The sequence below is a fragment of the Hypanus sabinus genome, unplaced genomic scaffold (genome assembly GCF_030144855.1).
Source record: "Hypanus sabinus isolate sHypSab1 unplaced genomic scaffold, sHypSab1.hap1 scaffold_62, whole genome shotgun sequence".
Taxonomy (NCBI): Eukaryota; Metazoa; Chordata; class Chondrichthyes; order Myliobatiformes; family Dasyatidae; genus Hypanus; species Hypanus sabinus.
In genome coordinates this window covers 937932-963739 of record NW_026781476.1, presented here as the reverse complement: position 1 = coordinate 963739, position 25808 = coordinate 937932, and the positions used below count along the sequence as shown (strand labels likewise).

General features: G+C 44.4%; 1 protein-coding gene across 3 annotated transcripts in view; it reads right to left on the bottom strand.

Annotated features, from left to right (window-relative positions):
* Window positions 1-25808, bottom strand: part of LOC132389667 (NACHT, LRR and PYD domains-containing protein 3-like) — a 49890-nt gene that overhangs the window by 5700 nt on the left and 18382 nt on the right. For 2 of the 3 annotated variants that reach the window (XM_059962205.1, XM_059962204.1), the window contains exons 3-10: window positions 20126-20299; window positions 17631-17798; window positions 16026-16121; window positions 13497-13784; window positions 6634-6726; window positions 5606-5772; window positions 4530-4701; window positions 4380-4430 (exon numbers count right to left, since the gene is read on the bottom strand). In XM_059962205.1, coding sequence (XP_059818188.1) covers window positions 4380-4430; window positions 4530-4701; window positions 5606-5772; window positions 6634-6726; window positions 13497-13784; window positions 16026-16035 — 781 coding nt within the window. In that variant the 5' untranslated portion in view covers window positions 16036-16121; window positions 17631-17798; window positions 20126-20299. Of the gene's footprint in view, window positions 1-4379; window positions 4431-4529; window positions 4702-5605; window positions 5773-6633; window positions 6727-11445; window positions 11474-13496; window positions 13785-16025; window positions 16122-17630; window positions 17799-20125; window positions 20300-25808 lie in introns of those variants that run through there. The other variant, XM_059962206.1, reaches the window with a different exon arrangement.

Here is a 25808-nt window from a genome sequence, read left to right as displayed (position 1 = left end):
GTCCTGCTGTGGATGCTACGTAGCTTCCTCCCTCATGGGAGAGGGGCAAACAGCCCATAGGCAGGATAGGTGGGATCCTTCCTGATGCTACTGGTCCTTTTCCGGAGCCTTTCTGTTTATACGTCCCTGTTTGAAGGTAGGCTGGGGGTCCCGGTGATGCGTTGGGCAATTTTGACTACCGGTAGTAGAGCCTTCCAGTCCACCACAGTTATGCAGCATGTTGGCCTGCCCTCTGCAGCACAGCTGTAGAAGGACTGGAGTGTAGATGTGAGTACAGGTCAGACAACGTCTGTGGAAAGGGGAGAAAGGGGAGGTGCTACTGGTCAGCGACTTTAAATACAAGTTTGAAACCATGCCGATTACAGGTCGGGTCGTGAAGAGAGCAGAGACCGAGGAATTTTGGCAGCAGGTGGTTCAGGATTTCAGCTGTCACAAGACCTGCATAGTACAGTATAGGTATGGGACCTTCACACAAAGTTGCTGCTAGCACGATGTCCCCATAAACTCATCCCGCCTGCCTCCGGAGCTATGGATATGGATATCAGGATCCCTGTAGATATGAATGACGTCAGGGTCGTGACCTTTACTCTGTACTTCCCCATACTTTTGATCTCCTGAATTGGAAGTACTCTCACTTCTCTGGATTAAACTCCACCTGATAGTTCCCCATCCGCATCTGCAACCGATCTGTATCCCAATGCATTCTTTGGCATGCCTCTTCACCCTCCACAACTGACTGTTTCATTTCAGCATCATGAAACTCATCTCTCCCTTTCAGATTAAATTTACAACATCTCCCATCAAGATCTACAGGCATTGACGTCGTTGGCTTTAATCCTCTTTGCAACATTCCAGACCCAAATTCTGCTCAGCTAATATTTAATCATGCCCGTTGGGGATTTGTCTAACAAGAGGTGCTCTCAATCTAAGCCTTTGCCACTGAAACTGCCTTCCCCCAAGTTATCTTTCCCACACCCAATGCTGCACACCCCATTCTTGGCAGTGTGGAGAATCAGAGTGACCTTGGGGTCCGAGTCCAGCGGACACTCAAAGCCGCTATGCAGGTTGACTCAGTGGTTCAAACGGCATACAGTGCATTGGCCTTCATTAACCCTGGGATTGAGTTTAGGAGCCGAGAGGTGATGTTGCAGGTATATCGGACCCTGGTCAGACCCCACTTGGAGTATTGTCTTCTGTTCTGGTCACCTCACTACAGGAAGGACGTGGAAACTATAGAATGGGTGCAGAGGAGATTTACAAGTAATGCCTGGATTGGGGAACATGCCCTATGAGAATAGCTTGTGTGAACTCGGCCATTTCTCCTGGGAACAACGGAGGATGAGAGGTGACCTGATAGAGGTGTATAAAATGATGAGAGGCATTGATTGTGTGGATAGTCAGAGACTTTCTTCTAGCGCTGAAATGGCTAACACAGGAGCGTACAGTTTTAAGGTGCTTGGAAGCAGGTACAGAGGGATTGTTAGGGGTAAGTGTTATTTATGCAGAGAGTGGTGAGGGCGTGGAATGGGCTGCCGGCGATTGTGGTGGAGGCAGAAACAATAGAGCCTTTTAATTTCTAAAATAATTACATGTTCGGTACAGCATCGTGGGCCGAAAGGCCAGTATTGTGCTGTAGGTTTTGTATATTTCTATAAGCTGCAGACCTCTACTTATTCATAACCATCTGAGAAGAGGAGTTGCGTTCACTGTTCCCAAATGTTCCACCACTGAAACCTCAGCAACCTGCCGGCTTACTTTCAAATACCAGCTGCAGTCTGGCCTCTCCTCTAGTTCACACATTACACACATCTCACCATCAGAGATTCCTAAAATATTCTTGCAGGTAGGAAACACGGGACAGAGAATGAAAGGTCATCAGCAACACAGGGAAAGTTAAAATTACCCACTACAACAAACTTGCTGCTTTTGCATCTTTCCAGAATTTGCCTACATATTAGTTCCTGTATCTCATGATGACTACCAGGAGATGTTTTGTAAAAACCCATCAATGACTGTATCTATGTTATTTCTATGCACTCATATTGCCTCAGTACTTGAAATCCCCAGTGTGTCCTCTCTGATTGCAGCTGTGAAATTCCCCAGGTCAGCAAATAAACCTTTTCAAACGTGTTACCACCCCTCTCTATCTGAAATATTGTAACGCTGGAATATTGATCTGCCAATCTTGTCTCTCTCAATCACGTCTTCATAAAGACAACAACATCACACTTCCATGTGCTGATCCACTCTCAATGTCCAACTACCTGACCCACAACACTCTTTCCAAAGAACTATCCACTTCAGTCCCAACCATTCCATCATGTTCACTCACCCGGACCGCCGTCCATACAATAAGGATTATTAGCCTAACCTGTATCTTCCGTCGACCCGTCGACGCAGGAGATAATGTAGCTGGACAAGTGTTTGGGGTGCCAGTGAGAGAGTATTCTGGACACAGAGACTATCTGTCACAATCATGGAAAGCGATGTCGATGCCCTGAGACCTGAATTAGGGGAAGGCAAAATGTGGAAACAGCTAATTGCAGCTGCACTACTGCTGAACACAATCCTTTGAAAGGACGTGTAAAAGTATGTTAGGACTCTGCAAAGTGTATCCAGGATTTCACAGAATTTGAAGGGACTGTCAGGAGTGTGCAGGATCTCAGCATGTCCGGACTCTAGCAGGGATGTGCGGGGTCTCACCGTGTGTGAGGACCCTATCAGGGATGTGTGGGATCTCACAGTATGTCAGGACCCTGTCAGGGGTGTGTGGGGTCTCACAGTATGTCAGGAACCTGTCAGTGGTGTGTGGTGTCTCACAGTGTGTCAGGATCCTGTCAGTGGTGTGTGGTGTCTCACAGTGTGTCAGGATCCTGTCAGGAGTGTGTGGGGTCTCACAGTGTGTCAGGAACCTGTCAGTGGTGTGTGGTGTCTCACAGTGTGTCAGGATCCTGTCAGGAGTGTGTGGGGTCTCACAGTGTGTTAGGCTCCTGTCAGGGGTGTGTGGGATCTCACAGTGTGTCAGGACCCTGTCAGGGGTGTGTGGGGTCTCACAGTGTGTCAGGATCCTGTCAGGGCTGTGTGGGGTCTCACAGTGTGTCAGGACCCTGTCAGGGATGTGTGGGGTCTCACAGTGTGTCAGGATCCTGTCAGGGGTGTGTGGGGTCTCACAGTGTGTCAGGACCCTGTCAGGGATGTGTGGGGTCTCACAGTGTGTCAGGATCCTGTCAGGGGTGTGTGGGGTCTCACAGTGTGTCGGGACCCTGTCAGGGATGTGTGGGGTCTCACAGTGTGTCAGGATCCTGTCAGGGGTGTGTGGGGTCTCACAGTGTGTCAGGACCCTGTCAGGGATGTGTGGGGTCTCACAGTGTGTCAGGATCCTGTCAGGGGTGTGGGGGGTCTCACAGTGTGTCGGGACCCTGTCAGGGATGTGTGGCGTCTGTGTTCAATGTATACGGGTGGGATGGGGAGCGTAGGAAAATATTGGTAGTTTAAATAGTTACTTCAGACAAAGTGACAGTGTTAGAAATGATATTCTTCAATAATCAGGGAATGAATCGGTTTTGTATTAGAAATGGGTGTGGGAATTTCACTGCTGTGTCTGTTCCTTCGGCAAACAACATGAAGACCAGTGAAGAACAAGTTTGCAGGCTACCTTGGTTTCTCTGTCCCAATTCCCATCTCTCACCGTTCCACAGTGTCCATCACACATCACATGAACTTCAGCTTCTGTGGACTGAGCTGAGGATTTTGTCCCCATCACACCCTCACTAACACTGTCTCCTGATGGAATTCCCAGGATTATTGAGTTGGAAGTAAAACTGGATAACTGTAGCAGTGTTTGCAGTAAGGCAGTACTTATGTGAACAAAGTTGGGTTCATATGCTGCTTTGGGGTTGAACAGAGCAGTTGGGTGTTACCTGATTTTCTCATTAAATGGATGCTCTCATTGCTATTCTGTGATGAGAGCTTCCGTGGACTCTCAATTCTAAAAATGATAATCTGTAGGATCTGAGGGGATTTAGAAAAATTATCCAGGATGAGAGCTGTTGCTCAGGTAGTGCAGCTGCAGGGGAAGGATTTCACTTTTCGGAGTGAAGAATTTCTAAGAATTTCACTCCTCCAGATCGTCCTCTTTTCCACTCTGGTCCGGTGGAGGGACCTGTCGTTGTAAGAGTCAGAGAGGAGTGGTCCCTATCAGAAAACACCCCAACTCTATGAGTTGTTCCTGATAATGCCCTGAGAAAGATATCCCTCCAGCAAATATTTTCCACGTGTCTCATGGTGCCACCACATACCTGGTCAAATCCAGGTGGTTCAACATCGATATGGCCCTACACAATATCTACCATCGGTGGAAACAGCGTTTCTTCACTTACCTTTCAGTTCTCTGGGAATCTCCGGTACGGGTCGATGGATCGGTACACAGCCTATTCGGAATAAAATCATTTGAGGAATTGAAATGTATAAAATTATAAAGTCAATTGTGATTGAATCCTAAATTAAATTCATCTGTGATGCTATCTCACCATGTTCCTGTATTTCTTTCAGTATTTTGTCCAACTTTGGGACACCAATCCGCATTTTGACAAAGGTTTCCCACATCACCCTCCGGGCGCGGGAGCCCTTCTCCATCACCAGGCTCAGGAGGAGTTTAGAACTGTCCGCCCGCTCTCCCTTATCAGCGAGATCAGAGATTTTCTGTGAAGAGTAACAGTGAACATATTGGGGACTGACAGATTCACACAGAGAATGAGAAGTAAATGATGTGCTCTGTAACGGGATCACACTGAGCAGTCACTGATCCTGTCTGGACATGGACTGTACATTCTGAGTGCAGAGCACACGGAGGGACATTCACCGTGAACCTGGTCCACCAGTCAATGAGATCCTGGCTGGTCTGTGACCGCTCCATTGACGTGGCTCCAAATCCATAAATAATTCCTCATCGAATTTGACGGTGTAAAACAGAAATCAGAAAATAACGATCACAGACGAAGAAAGAAGTCAGGCAGGTTTTTATAACAGAGTGAGCAGTCTTGGAGAGGTTGCAGAAAAAATGATTCATCTCCTCAGTCCGCCAGTGTCCAACATGACAGCGGATTACCGGCTGACACCTGATGCCTTTCCTTTGCCATTTCCAGTGGAGGTTTATTCAGTGATTACACATTACAACATGGCAGTGTTCCCCGATCCACATTGTTTGCAGTTACAGATTGTAACAGAATGATCTCCACCCAGAACAGAACACACTCAAGCTCCTGTGGCGAACACAGATGATACCCTACTTCTCAGTGCCATCCAGCTGTTACGCTGCACGGACTTCCGAAAGCACAACATCCTGGCATATTTCCACAATCTCCTCTATTCTCGGTCCATACAGCTGCAGCTCACTCTTAACATTCAGCAGCAACCCACCAGTCTGCCGCGTATTTTCACCTCTTTCCACCACTGGTTCAGAGTCACATTTCGTTTTGTAATTGGATGTACAGTATTTATTTTCCAATTGTTCATTTATTTAATTTATTATCCGATGAGTGAGAGTTCCGACACCCATCAGTCCTGTGATGTGTGAAAATTCAAACCCATTCTCCCTCTCACTCACCCGATGTTCCTCTCCGCTGAACTGATTCTCGGCCGTTAACGCCAGGCTCACTCCGTGCACCCCTCCTTCCATCGCCTGCTCCAGCCTGTCCCGGTAGAAGTCCGTCAGCTGCAGCAGCTGGAAATCGTTCCAGCTTGCCAGGAGCTTAGTGATTGCTGTGCTCGGACCTGTGAAGGAAAATGAGGAGCATTATTGGGCAGGAACTTTCTCTCTTGAACCTAAAGATGATGCACCAAGTGAGCAAACACCCCGAAATATATATAGGAGGGGAGTTGGGAGTGGTGAAATGGGCGCGGACCTGGGAAGAGCAGATGAAAATCTCTGCCGGCCGAGGCTGAAAAGGCATAATTCCATCTATTGAAGGCTGCCTTTTGTGTCCCTGGGTATATACCTCTCTATTTGAAAAGCTCTGCTTCTTCCTGAGAATATAGTAACCCATCACCATCACTCTCCTGGTACTGCCCATCACCATCGCTTTGCTCTGGGTTACTGTCTGCCTGCCTGGTCAAACCCTTCCTCAGCAAATCTCTGGAATATCTCACAAAATGCTGAGGCTGCTCAGCAGATCAGGCAGCATCTATGGAGAAGAATAAACAATCAATGATTCAGGCCAACGCCCTTAATCGGGACTGGAAATGAAGGGGACAGAAATTCTAGATATTACCACATTTCTACTCCTTGTTGTCTCAATCCAAAACGTCAGCTGTTTATTTCTCTCTATGGATGCTGCCTGACCTAGTGAATTCCGAAAATATTTTGTGTGCCCTTGTGTGGCTCAAAACTTTCAGCATCTATGGAATGTCTTGTGTTCTGGAATACTCACTGTTTTAATATGCATCACAATCTGCGAGAGGAGCAGGAAGAAAACAGTCATTGTACCCTGTCCACGTGTGACTGTGCTTCCCCCAGAAATGTTATCTGTCTCTGCTCAGTCCCCTCACAAATAATTTGGAAATTGACGATATTGAATTAAACCCAGACACAGAGTCAAGGCAATATTTATAAATTAAAATAATTCGCAGACATACCCGTGACCTTTCCCGATGTTGACTGCACTGGAACTCTTCCGATGCCTGCTCCTTGTGCCATTTTGAGGACAGGTGTGATCCGGTTTTGATGCTCTGTTCAAACAAAAGTATCAGGAGTTTCAGACATTAATTAAGCTGTAAAGGAGAACATTGTTTTGCTTTTATACTGAGGAAAACACTTCCAAATATCTTGGGCCTGTCCACTGAAGCCTTGACATGACCTGCTCCATCTGTGTCCATCCCCCCACAGTCAGACAATGTCCATTTCCGATCTCTCCATGGATTGTACACTGGACCAGGATTCTTTGGGGTATCTACTCTGCCTGCTATATTGCAGACAATTCCCTTTTAGGAGTGAATCCGGTGTCTTGGACCGGGAATGATGCGTCAATGGAATACAAGGCAGGTTGAGCAGACAGCACCCACTGTTTTGGTCCTCCTACCACTGATGGAGCTATGGTGAGTAATGGACAACTGTTACACCAGGGTGGGTTGAAGCTTTTCTGCTGGCCAATGGGACGTCTTTTCCTCTCATCAATGGATTACACAGATTTCTCTGTCACACCTGTTCTCACCGTCTCCTTTCAGTTTAACATCGCCTGGCAATGATGCTTCAGGCAATATATAACCATATAACAATCACAGCATGGAAACAGGCCATCTCGGCCCTCCTAGTCCGTGCCGAACTCTTAATCTCACCTAGTCCCACCTACCCGCACTCAGCCCATAACCCTCCACTCCTTTCCTGTCCATATACCTACCCAATTTTACCTTAAATGACACAACTGAACTGGCTTCTACTACTTCTACAGTAAGCTCATTCCACACAGCTATCACTCTCTGAGTAAAGAAATACACCCCTGTGTTTCCCTTAAACTTCTGCTCCCTAACTCTCAAATCATGTCCTCTCATTTGAATCTCCCCTACTCTCAATGGAAACAGCCTATTCACGTCAACTCTATGTATCCCTCTCAAAATTTTAAATACCTCGATCAAATCCCCCCTCAACCTTCTACGCTCCAATGAATAGAGACTTGTTCAACCTTTCTCTGTAACTTTTTTGATTCTATGATTTTATTCTATGGTTTGATTCTATGTAGAAGCACTGTGACATCCTGAACAATGCAATCCACCCTCCTCCCCGTCCCCACCCCGCACCAAACACACACACACAGCATCGCGACATCTTCTGAGCCACTACATTTTCTCCTGTACGACTTTAAGAAAATCATTTGCACTTAAACTCTGGTCAAGCTTTCATGTCACCTGGCTATTATCAGATAGTTAAATGGCACCTTGCTGAACACAATGTCGACTGCCGTACATCCAAAACAAGTTGGGATATTTTTAACCATAAATAAAACTGGAATTATTCAACAAGACAGACGGCATGTTAACATTTCAGGTGGAAGTCGCTGTATTAGTGCTGAACCAGTGTGTAGGAACCATGCATCTGCTGTCTACCTGCATTGTATTCTGTGTTGTTTTTTACTGATGCTTTTTATGGCAACTAGTCACATCAGTCGAGGTGTGGTAAACACAAAGGGAAGCAGTTACATATTTCTGCTTTGCTCTGTGCGGAACACAGCTGGGAACTGACCGTTGTCACATATTTTATTATTATCCATTCAAATACGCTGAACTGACACTTGGGGACATTTCAGTTTCATCACTTCAAGATTGTATGTTTGCTGATTGCTAATAAAGTATCGAACACTTATTAGCGACTTTGGTAACAATCATCATTGGAGCTGACGGGACGCCAGGAAAGTAAAACAAATCTGTGGGTGGGTCACCAGCAATGTCAACTTGGATTGGTTAGAATTCACAGCTACATTATCAACAGACATTTCTCAATCTGCCGATCATTTTAAATATTCTGAGGCACTTCAAGAATACTTTGCTTCAGTATTCACACGTGAAAAGCACCTTCACAATTGTGGGGATGACTTACAGCGGACTGAAATGCTGGAGTGTGTAGACATTAAGAAAGAGGATGTGCTGGAGTTTTTTAAAGGCATTAATTAGATAAGCTGCCGGGGCCTGTTGAGATCTGCTCCCCGGCAACTGTGGGAAGATTGCTGAGCCTCTGGCGATGATCATTGTCAATTGTATTTTGAGAAGGACCAGAGGTTTAGAAGGTTGCAAATATCATTTCCTTGTTCAAGAAAGAGAGTAGAGATAGCCCACTTAATTATAGACCAGCCAGCAAGTTGAGTGAGTGTGTTGTTGTGGGAGACTCTGAGAGGCAGGATTTTTGAGTATTTGGAGAGACATAATCTGATTAGGGATAGTCAGCACGGCTTTGTCAAGGGCATGTCATGCCTTATGAACCTGATTGAATTCTTTAGGGATGTAACAAAACATGTTGATGAAGGTGGAGCAGTGGATGCAGTGTATATGGATTTCAGTAATCCGTTTGATAAGGTTTCCATTGCAAGGTTCGTTTAGAAAGTAATGAGGTGTGGGATCAAAGGAGGCATTGCTTTGTGGATACAGAATTAGCTTTCCCACATAAGTTGTAGATGGTTGGAATACTGCATAGAAGATGGTGACCCTTGGTGTTATGCAAAGTTCTGTTCTTGGACCCCTCTTTCTGATTTTTATAAATGACCTGTATGAGGAAGTAGAAAGGTGGGTTAGTACGTTTGCTGATGACACAAAATGTGGGGATGTTGTGGATAGTCTGGAGGGTTGTCAGAGCTTACAGCAGGACAGCGATAGGATGCAGAACTGGGTCAAAAAGTGGCAGATGGAGTTCAAACCCAGATAAGTGTGAAGTTGTTCATTTCGGTGGGTCAAATTTGAAGACAGAATATAATACTAATGGTAAGACCCTTAGCAGTGTGGAGGGTCAGAGAGATCTTGGAATTTGTGTCCATAAGACACTCAAAGCTGCTGTGCAGATTAACAGTGTTGTTAAGAAGGCATATGGTGTGATAGCCTTGATCACCTGTGGGATTGAGTTCAAGACCTGTGAAACAATGTCCAAGCTATATATGACCTCAGTCAGACCGCACTTGGAGTACTGTATTTTTTTCTGGTCACCTCACTAGAGAAAGGGTCTGGATACAGTAGAGAGAGTGCAGGGGAGATTTACATGGATTTTGACTGCATTGGAGAGCATGTCTTATGAGAATAGGTTGAGAGAACTTGGTCTTTTCCTTTTACAGCCGCGGAGGATGAGGTGACCTGATAGAGGTGCATAAGATGATGAGAGGCATTGATCGTGCTGAAATGGCTAACTCGAGGGGTCATAGTTTTAGGTGTTTGGAAGTAGGAGGTACGGGAGATGTCACAGATCCTGGTGGGACCATGGATTCCACTGCCAGCAACGGTGGTAGAGGCGGACACAATAGGGTCCTTTGAGGAACTCATAGATAGGTACATGGAGCTTAGAAAAATAGCGGGCTATGCTGTCGGTCAACTCTAGGCAGTTTCTAGAGAAGGGTAGATTGTCAACAAAACATTGTGGGCTGAAGGACCTGTAATGCGCTGCAGATTTCTATATTCCATGTTTTTTTATGTTTTATTGTTTTACAACATTCAATCATAGTGGCATTAATGTGGCTTTTTTGACGCTGATGAACATAAAAGTGTCAGAACACGGATTCAGCAGCGCAGTAGATACGGCATGCGCTTGTGAATATGCGCATGACAGCTAATTATTATTTCATTTTGATAGTATTTAACTCAATACTTGTCATCATAGTGTTTGTCGAGAGTTGAATTCAACAATTCTTCGCTGCCTGCTTGCATTCGACCTGAGAAATTGAACTGTCGAGTCAACTGGGTCTGAAGACTAGCGCTATTAGTTTTATATTTAGTTGCTTTTTTCAGCCGCAGTGTAGGCTTCGTTTTCCATTTGAAATTCTTAGTCAACCACCCTGTTTGGCCTAGTGTTTATTGTCTTCTTTTCCCTGTAATATCGTTTGCATTAAATTCTGTGAACTATTGACCTGCGTCAGTGTCTCTCACTCCGTACTTGGGCGATATCCGAACCGGGTGACAAAAAAGACTTGTGTCAAAGTGGAAGAATCTCTGTAAAGTGATCAAAATTAATTCTGAATATAAAACACTAAATGACTGATTGCGTAAGCATTCCTCCTCCTTTAATATGACACAACAAGTCAGCACTGGTGCAGCCTATTGGTTTTAGAAGTCACATTATTATTTAAATTGAGATCTGTTTTTGGACACCAGTGTGCAGTCAAGATGTCTGAATTTATTGTAGTAAGTCTACAAATGTACCAGGAAGTTTCAACTGTTGGCGAGTCAAACCACACCCTGAAGACAGAAGAACACTACAAGGAACTCCGTTAAAGGGTTATTGAAAAGTACATGTCAGGAGATTGATACAAGAAATTTCCATGTCACTGAATATCCCTTGGAGTACAATTAAGTCAATCATCAATAAATGGAAAGAAAATGTTACAGCCCTAGATCTGCCTGGAGGAGCTGTCCTCAAAAACTGAGTGAGCTTACAACAAGAAGACTGGTGACGGAGGCCACCAAGAGACCTATGACAACTATGGTGGAGTTGCAAGCATCAGTGACTGCGCAGACAACAATTGTTACCTGGGTGCTTCACCAGTCACAGATTTATGGGAGAGTGGCAAAGCGAAGGACGCTGTTGAAAAAAAAAGGAAAAAAAACACACATGAAATCTTGGCCAGAGTTTGCCAGAAGACATGTGGGAGACCCTGAATGTTCTAAGGTCGATGAAGCCAAAACTGAGCGCTGCCTTCAGACTAAATGCTATATTTGATGTAATCCTAACACTACACATCATCAAAATCAGACTGTCCTTACCGTGAGGCATCATGCTTTGGGGACGTTGCACTACAGCAGGTCCTGGAAGTCATGTGAAGGTGGAGGGTAAAAAGTATGCAGCAAAATACAAGGAAATCCTGGAAGAAAACCTGATTTAGTTTGCAGGAGAACTGCGACTTGGGAAAATATTTGATTTGCAGCAAGACAATGACCCCAAGTGTAAAGCCAAACCTATACTGGAGGAGGTTAAAAACAACAAACGTACTGTCCTGGAGTTTAGTATATGTATAAGCTTTCCAGATCAGTTTCAGACCGAGGTGTTATGTCAAAGGAATACGCTAATATAGGCAGAGCGAACGTGTTTATTGCTCTTGTTATATTGTTACTATTCAGCTCTGTTTGGCAGACTTTCTTTAGCCCTGAAGTAAATTCTGTTGAATGATGTCTCTTTATCACGCGGTGAACTATCTCCTTTGCTTGTTGATATCCTAAATATACTTACATATTTCATATTCATGTATCTGCTATATTGATTCATGATGATCTGTCATATACTGCAAGCTCCACTGCATCTTTCGTAATGTTTATGTTCTATACTTCTCTCGTCTAAAGCTAATGTTTATATCTTTGGAAATTACTTCCGTTATTTGAATTAGTTGCTTTACAGATGCAACAGTGAATATTTTCAAATCATTCTCTATAGCAGATGCGACAAGCTATAATACATGTTTTTCTGTTTTTCTCCGATTCGGTAAATTAGAGAGGGGGTTTAAAGCCAGGCAAAACCATAGCAGGCTTAGCGTTTCGCTCAAGAAAATGCGTATGTTTATTTTGATAACAGTTTTGTTCCTTTGCAGTTGTTAGTCGGTGATTATTGTACTTCAATGCTTCGTCAGATGCTGTAGATGTTTCACAAGTATTCGGTGTATATTTTAGGAGGTTTTGTTAACCACGAATGAGGGACAGAGTCAAATGTCCAAATTTCTTTTTCCATAGTCAATATAAAAGCATAAAAGTCCTCTGTTTTTCCGCCAGACTTGATATAGGATTACATCATTTATTATCAGTTAATCCTTAAATCCCTTCATAACCTAACAGTATGCTTTCAGCCTTTCTGGAAGTATATTCTGGTTACGTCAGTGACTGGTTATTAGTTGCAAAATGCATGGTTATAATTTTATATATAAAATTGTCTTATTATTATTAAGAGCCAATGATAACATAATAGATGACCATTCAATAGTCATATAAATACAGAACTAAAGCTGTCATTGAGGCTGGTGGTAAACACCTTCAGCCTTTTATATTTTCTGTCCCATGCACGTATGAAAGAGAGAATGTTTGAGGTGGGATAGTGATCAGCAGCAATGCTTTGGGTGGGGGAAATAGCATCTTGCTAACTTGATTCACTTCTTCCAGGGGGTGACAAAAGTGATGGATGAAGTTACACATGAATATTGCCTATTTGGATATTAGTCGGGTGTTTGACAAGGTCCCACATGGGAGTCTCATAGAGAAAATTAACATGCTTGGGAACTAAACTTCTGGATTCATACATTATCTTCCCCATAGCAGTCAGAGGCTTAAACTGGCTGGCGATCTTTGACCAGTGACGTTCCACGTGTACACATATGTCCCTTTCCCTAAGACTGGCCTCAAAACTTACCCAACAGTGCTCTGGGAATTGCTTTACCAGAAGGACTGCTTTGCCAGAAACGAATCAATCCCACCCAACTCACTCACCATTTTCAATTTAGGATGGGAATAATTACTGGGGCTTTCAATGAGATTCGCTTCCCAGTGATCCTGTGTCCATCCTGGCGAATGCACTTCCCACAACTCATGCCCCAGAAATGCTCTCCTAAGCTGGACAGCTGGATTTCCCTCCGATACACATCCTGGAAATCCTTGAAACAGGTAGTACATTTCCTGTAGTGGGGACACGGGTGCTGTACTGCCTCATGTACCACACCCACACATTTTCCCTCTCCTCTGAACAATATCTATGTTTCTCAACCTCCAACAAAGCCTCACATTTACCCTCCTCCGTACCACATTCTGAGAACACATCACCCTCACATTTCACTCACCCACTCCTTGTTTGAGACTTGGCAATTCCATGTTTGAAGAGCTTCCGAATTGACAGACAGTCGCCTCACTTGTGCTGGTTCCAGGGTCCTGATCAGTGTCTCTGACATCACTGTCTCTGGGCAGAATTTGCTCCTCCTCCTCTGCAGCCGGACCGCATTCAACTGGGACATTGCTCTCAGTCTCACCCTGCTTTGGTGCATTGTTTCCGGTGTCCCGATCATCTTCACTCGATGAGCTGCCTACTGAAAACCTCCTGAGTAATTTCCGTACCTGATTTAATTTCCCACCTGAAATAAATGACGAAATACAAATTAAACTAGAATGATTTAGAGCTCAGCAAAACAAGGATTCACAATAGGTGAATCACAATAATATCATAATACATAGGTACAGAATTTGGCCAATTGGCCCATCGAATCTGCTCCACCATGGCTGATCCTTTTTTCCCCTCCTCCACTCCATTTCTCGGCCTTCTTCCCGTAACCTTTGATGCCGTGTCCAATCAATAACCTACAAGTCTCTGCCTTAAATACACCCAATGACTCGGCCTCCACAGCTGCCTGTGGTAACAAATTCCACAAATTCACCACCCTCTGGCTAAAGAAATTACTGTTTAAATGTTTATCCTGAGGCTGTGCCATCTTATTCTGGACTTCCCCAGCACAGGAAACATCGATCCACATCTACTCTGTCTAGGCCTTTCAACATTTGAAAGGGTTCAATGAGATTCCCCACCCCTCACCTTTCTAAATTCCAGTGAGAATAGACAGAGTGCCATCAATCAATGGAGCCGAGACTCCGGCTGACCAGATTTGGAGTGGTACTGTGTTGGTGAATGTGAACCACACTTCCTGCCAGGTGACCATCGCACTAAGCCAGTGACCAGGCACATCCACTCCCAGCTACAGAACAGGATCGACACAATAATAGTGATCACTAGCTCTGCAGTAGTTGAACACACTGATAACCAAGGGATCTTAATGGAATGGTGTCCGGTGATACCGGGAAATAACACTGGGATTATTTTCCACAAGAAAATTCTCCCTAGGTCACAAACTGTTCCGTCACCTGTGTCACACACAAACCAACCACTGAATTGCACACTGTAAGATTCCCTAGATCACATACTTTCCGTCTGCTGTGTCAAAGTGTCCAGTTCCTTGGTTCACAGACTGAACATTACCTCGAGACGCACACCGTCTTGTCCCCTGGGTCACAAACTGACCATTGCCTTGAGTGACAAACGGTCCTGTCCCCAGGGTCACAGACTGACTCTTACCTAGATATGCACACTGTCCCTTTCACAGAGTCACAAACAAATCAGCCACCGGATTACAGGAGACGTTGTGTGGAGTCGAGATTTAACAGGTTTGCCATCATTAGCTACAGAGCAGAACACAGGCGCAGAGATATCTTGTGACAATGTTATAAACTGTTGGTTGGACCAGTTGAAATGGCGTGCACAGTTCTGGTAGCAATACTACAGGAAGAATGTATTAGTGCCTGAGAGACTGCTGATTGAATATTTCATTTACAAAAGATTGAATCCGATAAGAACATTTTCTGACTCAGAGAAAATAGTTCCCCTCCATAAATGCTGCCTGACCTGCTGAGTTCCTCCATCATTTTATGTCTCTACCCTAGTTCCCCTCCAGAAATGCTGTGGGATTCACCGCAATCCTATTCACCAATGACATTACGTTGTCCCAATGACATTACGTTGTCCCAATGACATTACGTTGTCCCAATGACATTACGTTGTCCCAATGACATTACGTTGTCCCAATGACATTACGTTGTCCCAATGACATTACGTTGTCCCATCTTATCCTGGATTTACCCAGCACAGGAAACATCGATCCACATCTACTCTGTCTCGGCCTTTCAACATTTGAAAGGGTTTAATGAGATCCCCCACCCCTCACCTTTCTAAATTCCAGCGAGAATAGACAGAGTGCCATCAATCAATGGAGTCGAGACTCCGGCTGACCAGATTTGGAGTGGAACTGTGTTGCTGAATGTGAACCTTCTTTGATTATGTTTGTCTCTTGCTGTTTTTATATTTCCTGTGCTGTATCAGCATTGAAGCTCATTAAACGTCTTTTGTGAAAATAACTTTCACCATTTGTCCACAGCCCAGACATTCATTGGGGTATTAAAACACAGAAACACACCACAAATTTACCTATAATGAGCTATCTCCTGATCCTCAGCAATTCTAAACATTGGCAATGTTCTTGGCTTGGCTACAGAAAACAGATTTCGGAAACTCACTTCATCTCCTTTGCGCAGCATTCAAGAAAATCAAGGGGAGTTGCTAGCTACCCAACCAAAACCTGAACTGTTGTGTTATCACACAATCTCTGAAATTCTGGAAATGCTCTTATCACCTGTCTCTGAATTTTATAAATGAAAGTTGGAGATGTCTTTCATCTCTAAACAGTCCCTGCAGTGCAACAAGCCCTGAGCCTGGACTTTTGTGCACAGATGGGACAGACGTTTAATCATAAAGATCCCAGTGATCATACCTGTAGCCATTCTGAATCCGACTGACGATTCCTGGTTGTTGATTTTTGCTTACTCTTTGGTCCCGGTGCAGAAATGCTCCACCTGCCGGTGATTATCTGAATTACATAGAAGCAGTCAGTGAGTCGGAGATTATGATTACTTTGTAAATATGACAGAACCTACATCCCCTGTATCAGAGCAAGAGTTGGCTTAGGGACCAACCATTCCCCATCTGTCGGCATGTCTGTCCAGAGATATCTGGCGCATCCTACTGATAGAGTAACAGAGCAACAGAGCACAAATGCAGACCCTTCTGCCCGATGAGAAAATGCTAACCACTGTGCCCACAGATTTGATCCTCTTTTTCTGTTTTAGCCCCATTTCCTCCTGGCATCCTCAATCCATCTGCTTCTGGAAATATACAATTATGCCTGCCTCATGAACTTCCTCTGGCAGGTCCCTCCACGTCATCAACAAGCTCTGCGTGAAACCATTGCCGCTCCTCTTTGTTTTACAATCCATTTACCACTCTGCGCATTTAGATGCTATGATAATAAGCTGTGATAATATTCATCATGAACACCATCTGCTAGTTTTGTGTCATCAGCGAACAGTGAACATAGTCAAGCCTTGTACATTTGCATTCAAATCATTGCTATCAAATAACGAATATCAAATGTCCCTACTAGCAGTCTGTGTAACGGCGACAACATGCACCTTTCGTGTACTGAACCATGTTTAATTTACTCTTCTTATTAATACTTTTCGTATTGAAGTAAACGCATTTCAACCCATCTAACTGAATATATGATTCCCTGTCCACAACCAATCCTTCCACAGTCTCTCTGAACATAATCCCAACTGCTCCATCATCTGCCCTGACACTTTGTTTGCCGTCCCGCAACAACTGAGTTTGAATTGACCCCGGCAGCTGCAGCAGATTCGTTCATCTCAAGTACAGTTACAACCCGTCCCTTTGGTACAGGGTCAAATTGGAACATAAATTCGTTGCAAAACCTTTTTCTGCTTATAACAGGGTCATGGGTTCTGAGAATTTATTAGTAGAAATATTTGATGAAGTCAGGGTATGTAAATGTAAATTATCAATTGGCTCTTGCTTTTTGTGACTGAATGAAATGTGGTGCTGGGACTTTTGGCATCAGATGGGTTGGTTCTCAGCAGAGGCTTGCACAACCATATACTCCAGGGAAGGATATCATTATAGCTTGCAACAGCCAGAGGAATCAATTACATGTCACTGTAGTTCATGGTAGTACTACATTTCTGCAATCACTACAGAACGAAGCAATTGCGGCGTCTCGTAAAAGGAGGGAATAGTCAAAGTATTTTGAGATGATTGTGATCTAACACAGCCAAGCAAGGAAACATCATAAGTGATCTTAATGTATTTCGGAAGATACAAGGGCTTGAGATGTTCAAACAATGAGGGAATGGGAGTGGTTCTCTGACAGCACATCACCAGACCTGGAGTGATTGCAACTGGGACTGACAGAGGCATAAGTGGTACTTCTGGGCACATTCAGTCTCACTCCAACAATTTCCTACCTTCCCTTGTACAGGTATGTAATGTCTAAAAGACGAGTGTTTGAGTAAACGAGACTCACCAAACTTTCTCCTGACTGAATGAAAGGAAACTCTGAGTCAGAAGGGTTCTCTCCAGCAGGTGTCCTCAGTTTTCATCTCGTTCAAATGTTGCTGCTGCCTCGTCTTCAGTTGTTCTTTGCTTCCAGTCCTGGGCTTTTCTTCCAACAAATCTCTCAGCGCAGATCTAACTTAAATCGGAGAGATAATGAAGCACATTTTCAATATAAGGAAGAACAAAACATATCTGTTGAATATTCTTGAAAACAAAATTCATTGGAATTTATATCTTGAACGCAGATATAATGATCTGAGTGATGAATCTGTAACAATCCCACACAGTTTACAAAACCGGATAGGGAATATAAAAGAACACACACAAAAAGCTGGAGGAACTCAGCAGGCCAGGCAGCTTCTATGGAAATGAGTACAGTCGACGTTTCGTTTCTAATGCAACCAGCATCTTCAGCAATCTGCTCTGCACCCTCTCCAGCTGGAATGTATGCATGACAAGTTTTTCACTGTCCCTCCGTACATCAGAATAATGCCACTTATTGTGTGGCAATATTAGACAGACTGAACTTCTGCTCTGGAACTTCTGGCGAGAAATTCACTGAAGTGTACAAATGTTTGGGAAGCCCGAAAGAATGGAAAGGCTTCCTTTTTGCATTAATAGGGTTATATACCTGGAAACGTTTTCTGCACTTAGGCAATCTGTAACAGTGCCATGGAGTCAATGAACAAAAAAATGCCCACCCACAATGAGAAGACGTGACATATATGGATGTCACTCCCTGATCTGAACGGAAGAAAGATTAAACTGCACAACCATGCAAAACAAACCTGCAGACGCACGTGACATCAGATGGGCCAAATGGCCTAATACTGATCCAGTATTTGATGGTTTTATGTGGAGGCGCCAGAGTGACGTCATGTGTGGGTGAGAGCTTGCATTCAAAAGTTGTTTAGTGTAGGTTTTAATGATTTCAGGGGGAGAACGAGGGAAACTTAACGGATTTCATCACTGAATCCGATGTTGTGTGATTTAAAGTCTCTTGCCAGGTGCCCTGCTCTGCCAGGTTGTCCGTAGAGTGGGCGGTGTGGTGCTTGTCTCGAGTTGGGTCACAAAACCCAGAATGTTTCTGGGGAAGAGTTTTCTGGGTGATTTGATTTGAGATGGTTCGGTCAGTGCAGTGACTCGTTGTTTAGAATTTTCATAAACAACAGTTTTACTACTGTAAACAGGAATTGCCAGCAGGGGAAACACAGATTCATATCAGATAACAGAAGACCTCTCGTCCCTGCTGTCCTTGTCTCCCGGAAATCTAAACACCCCACAGTGTGCGAATCATTCAGACAGCTGATCGCTGACAGGGATTTATTTCTTGGTCGTTGAAGTTCGCCCAGAGTCGGTTCGATGGAGTTAACGTGAAGTTTGGAGGGTGTCACAGTAAAAGAACCGACACCCGAACGCTCTGTGTTGTCCGTCCGACATCCTGCCACAGCTGGCGCTGTGGGGACCTCCTGCAGGTCAGGGCACAGTGCCGAACCCAACTGAATCCAGCTGTTCTCCTGAACAGGCGGCGGTGAGGAAAGGGCTTATCTCGGGTTTGTGTAAATCGTAGGTCGGTTGCAGTGGGTAAGGGCCGAAACTGAACCAGTCATCTGGGGTGTCCGGGGTTGCCAGTGCTGCAGGCCTGGTTTCAGTTTTGTGCCCAAGCCGGGAACGTATGATCAGTTAGTTATGATACCCAAGTTGAGAGTGTGGATGAGGGTGAATGGAATCTGTCCATGGGTTCGATTGTGGGGTGAACTATGGGAAGGATGTGGGGTTATTGGTGGGGTGGAGGGAGGCTGGGGGCTTACGTATTATCGGATGCAGCGTACCGGGAAGGATGGGTCCCGAGGTAAATAACGGAGGATCTTTCTCTTTGGATCAGACATGATACGCGTCCTTTCAGGAAGCAGCAAGTTCCTCTTTATATTTGTTACTGTCTAATCTTGCTGTTAACATTGAGTTTGTTACAGGGCTCCAGAGTCTGCAAACAGATTATTGTTAGGAAGCAGAAGTTGACGGTGAGAAGTTGCTACTTCGACTTGAGTTCTGTGCTTAGTGATGATCCCAGGGTTACACCCATTCCTACTTGTCGTGTATATCGATAATTTGGTTGAGAAGGTACAGGATATGGTTAGTAAGTCGGCACAAATTAAATTCAAGCAATCACATTTCTGAAAGACAGTAAGTATAAACAAACACCTCTTATTCCCGCTTCCCACTCAGAACTGACCAAAATCTACTTCAAAACATGCAAAAGCTTGAAATGAGCAAACACTGAGGGAATGTGAGTGGCTTTAAAGAGCTGGGCTGCTGACAACACATTACCAGACTTGGAGTGATTGCAGCTCGGTCTGACATAGGCATACCTGGCACATTCAGTCCCATTCCAATTGTTTCCTACCTTCCTTTGTATTGATATGCAATGTCGAAAGGACCAGTGTTTGACTAAAAGAGACTCACCAGACTTTCTGCTGACCGAATCAATGGAAACTCTGAGTCAGGAGGGTTCTGTCCAGTTGATGCTCTCAGTCTTCGGGCTGGTTCACTTGTTGCTGTTCCCTCGTCTTCAGTCGTGGTTTCCTTTCAGTTGCGGTTTTTCTTCCAATAAATCGCTCATCGCAGGTCTAACTTTAACTAGACAGATAATAAAACACATTAGCAATACAAATGAGAAAAAAAAATTCTGTTTATCGAAGTTTAAATGTTGAAGACAAATATAACGATCTCAAAGAACAAATCTGAAATTGCCCCTGGCACTTCCCAATGCCTGATATGGGATACGAAGGAGTCATCGTTCAGTTATGGTCCGACACAAGATGTAGGAGGAGAATTCGATGATTCTGTCCATCGAGTCTGCTCCACCATTCAAACATGATTTTTATTCTAACACCATATTCCTGCCATCACCCTGCAACCCTGAAGCTACTGAGCAAACACGAACATATTTAAATCTGCCATAAATATGCGCAAAGGGCAGCCTCCACCACCGTCTGCGCCAACAGTTTCCACACAGCAGCCATCCTTTGGCTGGAAAGATTTTCCTCAAGGAAGGCTGCAAGCCCGGGTGTTGTCAGCCCCAGGGTGCTCAAAGCCTGTGCCCCCCCCCCCCCCCCAGCTATATGGAGTACTTCACCATGTCTTCAACCTGAGCCTGAGTCTCCAGAGGGTTCCTGTGCTGTGGAAGACGTCCTGCCTCGTCCCTGTACCGACGACACCGCGCCCCAGTGGCTCCAATGACTACAGACCGGTGGAAATGACCTCACACATCATGAAGACGCTGGAGAGACTTGTTCTAAAGCAGCTCCGGCCTTTGGTTAGGCCACACTTAGACCCCCTCCCGTTCGCCTACCAGCCCCGACTAGGATTTGAGGATGACATTGTCTACCTGCTGAACCGTGTCTACGCCCACCTGGACAAGCCGGCGAGCACTGTGAGGGTCATGTTTTTTACTTCTCCAGTACGTTCAACACCGTCCGCCCTGCTCTGCTGGGTGAGAAGCTGACAGTGATCCAGGTGGTTGCTTCCCTGGTGTCATGGATTATTGATTACCTGACTGGCAGACCACAGTACATGCGCTTGCAACACTGTGTGTCAGACAGAGTGGTAAGCAGCTTTGGGGCTCCACAGGTGACTGTCCTGCCCCCCTTTCCCTTCACCATCTACACCTCAGACTTCAACTACTGCACAGAGTCTTGCAATCTTCAGAAGTTTTCTGATCACTCTGCCATAGTTGGATTTGTCAGCAAGGGAGATGAGGCTGAGTAGAGGGCTACGGTGGGAAATTTTGTCACCTGGTGTAAGCAGAATCATCTGCAGCTTAATGTGAAAAAATTTAAGGAGCTGGTGGTGGACCTGAGAATGGCCAAAACACCGGTGAGCCCTGTTTCCATCCAAAGGGTCAGTGTGGACATGGTGGAGGATTACAAGTACCTGAGGATTCGAATTGACAATCAACTGGACTGGTCAAAGAACACTGAGGCTGTCTACAAGAAGGGTCAGAGCCGTCTCTACTTCCTGAGGAGACTGAGGTCTTTTAACATCTGCCAGACGATGCTGTGAATGTTCTACGAGTCTGTGGTGACCAGTGCTATCATGTTTGCTGTTGTGTGCTGGGGCAGCAGGTTGAGGGTAGCAGACACCAACAGAATCAACAAACTCATTTGTAAGGCCAGTGATGTTGTGGGGTTGGAATTGGACTCTCTGACGGTGGTGTCTGAAAAGAGCATGCTGTCCAAGTTGCATGCCATCTTGGACAATGACTCCCATCCACTCCATAATGTACTGGTTAGGCACAGAAGTACATTCAGCCAAAGACTCATTCCACCGAGATGCAACACTAAGCGTCATAGGAAGTCATTCCTGCCTGTGGCCATCAAACTTCTCAAATCTTCCCTCAGAGTGTCAGACACCCTCAGCCAATAGGCTGGTCATGGACTTATTTCCACTTGGCATAATTTACTTATTATTATTTAATTATTTCTGATTTTATTTTGCTATATTTCAACTCTATTCTTGTTTGGTGTGGCTGTAACAAAACCCAGTTTCCCTTGGGATCAATAAAGTATGTCTGTCTGTCTGTCATCACAATTTTAAAAGTAGGCGTCTTTATTCTAAGATGGTGCTCTCAGAGCACAAACTCTGTCTAATGGAAACATCCTCTCCATGTCCAATGTATTCAGGCTTTTCAGAATTCAGTAGGTTTATTAACCATACATTCCCCCACCACCCCCACCGTCCCTCTGAACTCCATCCAGCACAGGTCCAGAACCATGAAATGCTCCTCAAACATAACACCGATCATTCCTGAGATTATTCATGTGAACCTTGTTAGCAACAACTGCACTGAACAGATTCCCAGGAACAACAGGCAAATTGATACCAGAACAATTTACTGCGAAAAGTTGTGCTTGCTTTAATGTTCTACTATCACACAACGAGCTATTTCGATTTCCAGGTTAAATCAGGTCCATTTCAGGAAATATAAACCGGTCCAGGGTGAATGTAATAAAAGGAAACTGGAATTACCAGGAACACTCAGCAGGTAAGGAACAGCTGTGGGGAGAAGAACAAATTTGACGATTCAGGTTTACACATTTCATCACAATTACTTCAAACATTTTCAGTTTTTACTGCAGATCTCCAGTATCTTGAGTTTCTGCTAGATTTCCACTGCCTGGCAGGCGTGTGACAGTGAAGGGGGATTTACAAACACGGTCTTAACAATGAACACACAGACCAGAAATACTCGCTCAACACCTCATAAACCTGGGCAGGTTGATCCCCGGGTCCATTTTACTTGAAGCTAAAACTATGATATCCCATGACCTAACCTCACAGGGTCACAAGGCTGAACCGGTCACTTACTGACGCCAGAAACTTCGCACATCGTCCACACATCTCACAGCAAGTGGTGTATTCAGGGATATACCCACAACCAATGTCCAGATGCCCGAGACTTCTGATTCATTTGGAAGGAGGAGCATCATGTCCCATCTGTATAAGTACTAAGGATTACAGCCCAAACCTCAACACTAGGACTCCTTGTTACCGGTATAATGATGCAGTGCTTCCGCCAATCAGAGTTCAGAAACTAACACTCCATCAACCTATGGCCGAACGGGAACCTGATGGTCATCTGAATGGACCAATGATCGGGCGCGATAACCTGGGCGAGAGTCACAAGACACTGGGGATATGATTCGCATTGTGCCCTGCAGCTAAACTGAACTCAATTTATCATTTTCTTATTGTTAAATGAGGGCTTACCCAGCACAATTGGTCATCACATTTCCTGTAGGCTAACAGGGATAAAATGTTTTTAATATAAAATTGAAATAATAGTGATGGAAACTCTTTTCACCAGATTAGATTTGTGGAAAGAGAAACTGCGGAAGAGCCAGTATCAGGACTGGGACTGTCCAAGTTGCTGCCTGATCTGCTGAATGTGTCCAATGTTCTCTCTTTTTACTTTAAATTACGCACAGCTATTGACTGATTACAAGACATTTGTGACGGCCTGAACAAAGTTGTACAAATGTAATGCCCATATTCATTAGTTTTGTCTTCATTCCAATACAGGGATAATACAGTCAATACAGTCAATGCTTACAACATCCTCCCCACCCCACTATGTTAAATCTGCTCCCGAGGCCGCTGTCTCTCACTGAGGGACCGTGACCAGAGAGCGATAACAATGTGCACCACACCCTGCAGGTCACATGGGCTGTTACCCTGGCAACAGAGAAAGTGGCTCTCCAAAAATGACAAAAAATTAAAGTACCCGACTCAAATTTAAATGCTGTCAAGATTAACATTTCGCCATTTTGCAACGTTGCAACTAAGATTGTAATTATTGATTACAGACTGGCCAGAAATTGACAAGAATTTTGAGATATATCATTGTGGTGCTGAAATACAGAATGGACAGGGGTTGAACAAGGTGGTTGATACATATTATTGAGCTGGTGGGATACAGGCTGCACAGAGTTTCAACAAGTTGCGCGGGGAATGAGCAGATGGAACCAGATGGGACAAGGGATCATCATTAGTTTTCCCTGCATTCCAACACAGAAATTATTCAGTGCACACAGTTAATGCTCACAAATCCTCCCCACCACTTAATCAGTCCGTTACATGTGGTCATGGTCCACTAACTCTCACTGAGCAACGGTGAACAGAGAGCGATATAAATGTTTACCACTCCCTACTGGTCACATGCGCTGTTATTCTGACATGCAGAAAGAGGCCCTCCAAAAATGACCGAAAAAGTAAGAATTTTAAACGCGTTCAATTTTAAACGCTCTGAGTCTCGTTATGACAAGATTAACATGATTCAATTTTACATGTACTTGTTCAAAATAAGTCTGTGAACCTTGGTTTTCAATAATTGGTGCGACCACACCCCACCCCCACACCCTGTACAGCAATAACCTCAACCAAGTGCTTCTGGTAAATGTTGATCTTAAAGCACATCGACTTGGAATTTTAGGCCATTCCGCGTTACAAAACTGCTTCAACTCTGGGATGTTGGTGGGATTCCTTGCCTGAACTGTTGCTTCAGCTATACAACATCATCCCTATGGGATTAACAATAGGATTTTGATGCGGACATTCCAAAAACGAATTTTTCTTTTGAAATCACTTTCCTATCGATTTACTCTTGTCTTTCGGATCATTGTCCTGTTGCATTATCCAACTTGAATTAAAACAGTTGACAGACTGCTACCCTGACAGCCTCTTGTAAAGTGTCTTAATATAACATTAATACAATGGCTATTTTATAACGTTGAAACTAAAATTGTAATGTTTGTCTTTACCTTACCTTATCCTGCATTAAACAAATCCACTGCTATTTCTAGGTAACAAACACCGTTCGTGCGGCAAAATACTTGAGAATGAGAACACGGTAGTAGTTTCCAAAGATTACAGCCTGAACAGCAACTCTCCCAGGACCCCTTGCTCCAGTAATATGATGCAGTGTTTTGGCCAATCAGAGTTCAAAAACTAACACGCCATCAACCCACGGAAGAACAGGAGCCTCATGATAATCTGGCTGGACCAATGATCGGGCTGTAAAACCAGGGCGTGAGTCAACAGACACCGGGGATACGTTTTACATTGTCTCCAGCAGCTAAACTAAACTCAATTTATCATTATCTTATTGTTAAATGAGGTCTTGCCCAGCACTATTGGCTATCACATTTCCTGTAGGCCAACAGGAATAAAACGCTTTTAATATAAAATTGAAATAATAGTGCTGGACTCTTGTTTCATCAGATTAGATTTGTGGAAAGAGACCCGGTATCAGAATAAGACTGTCCAAGTTGCTCTCCGATCTGATGAACACAACATCCTTCCTGCCCCACTATCAGTCAGTTACATCTGCTCCCAAGGCCACTAACTCTCAGTGAGGGGCAGTGACCAGAGAGAGAAAAATGTGCACCACTCCCTGCAGGTCCTGTGGGCTGTTCCTGGCAACAGGGAAAGTGACTCTCCAAACATCACCAAAACAGGAAATAACAGACTCAATTTTAAACGCTGAGAGTCTCCGTCTGATAAAGATGAACTCAGCGGCCATTTGGTGACCTTGAAATTAAAATTGTAGTGGCTGTCTTTACCCTAGCTCATGCTCTATTCAATAAAT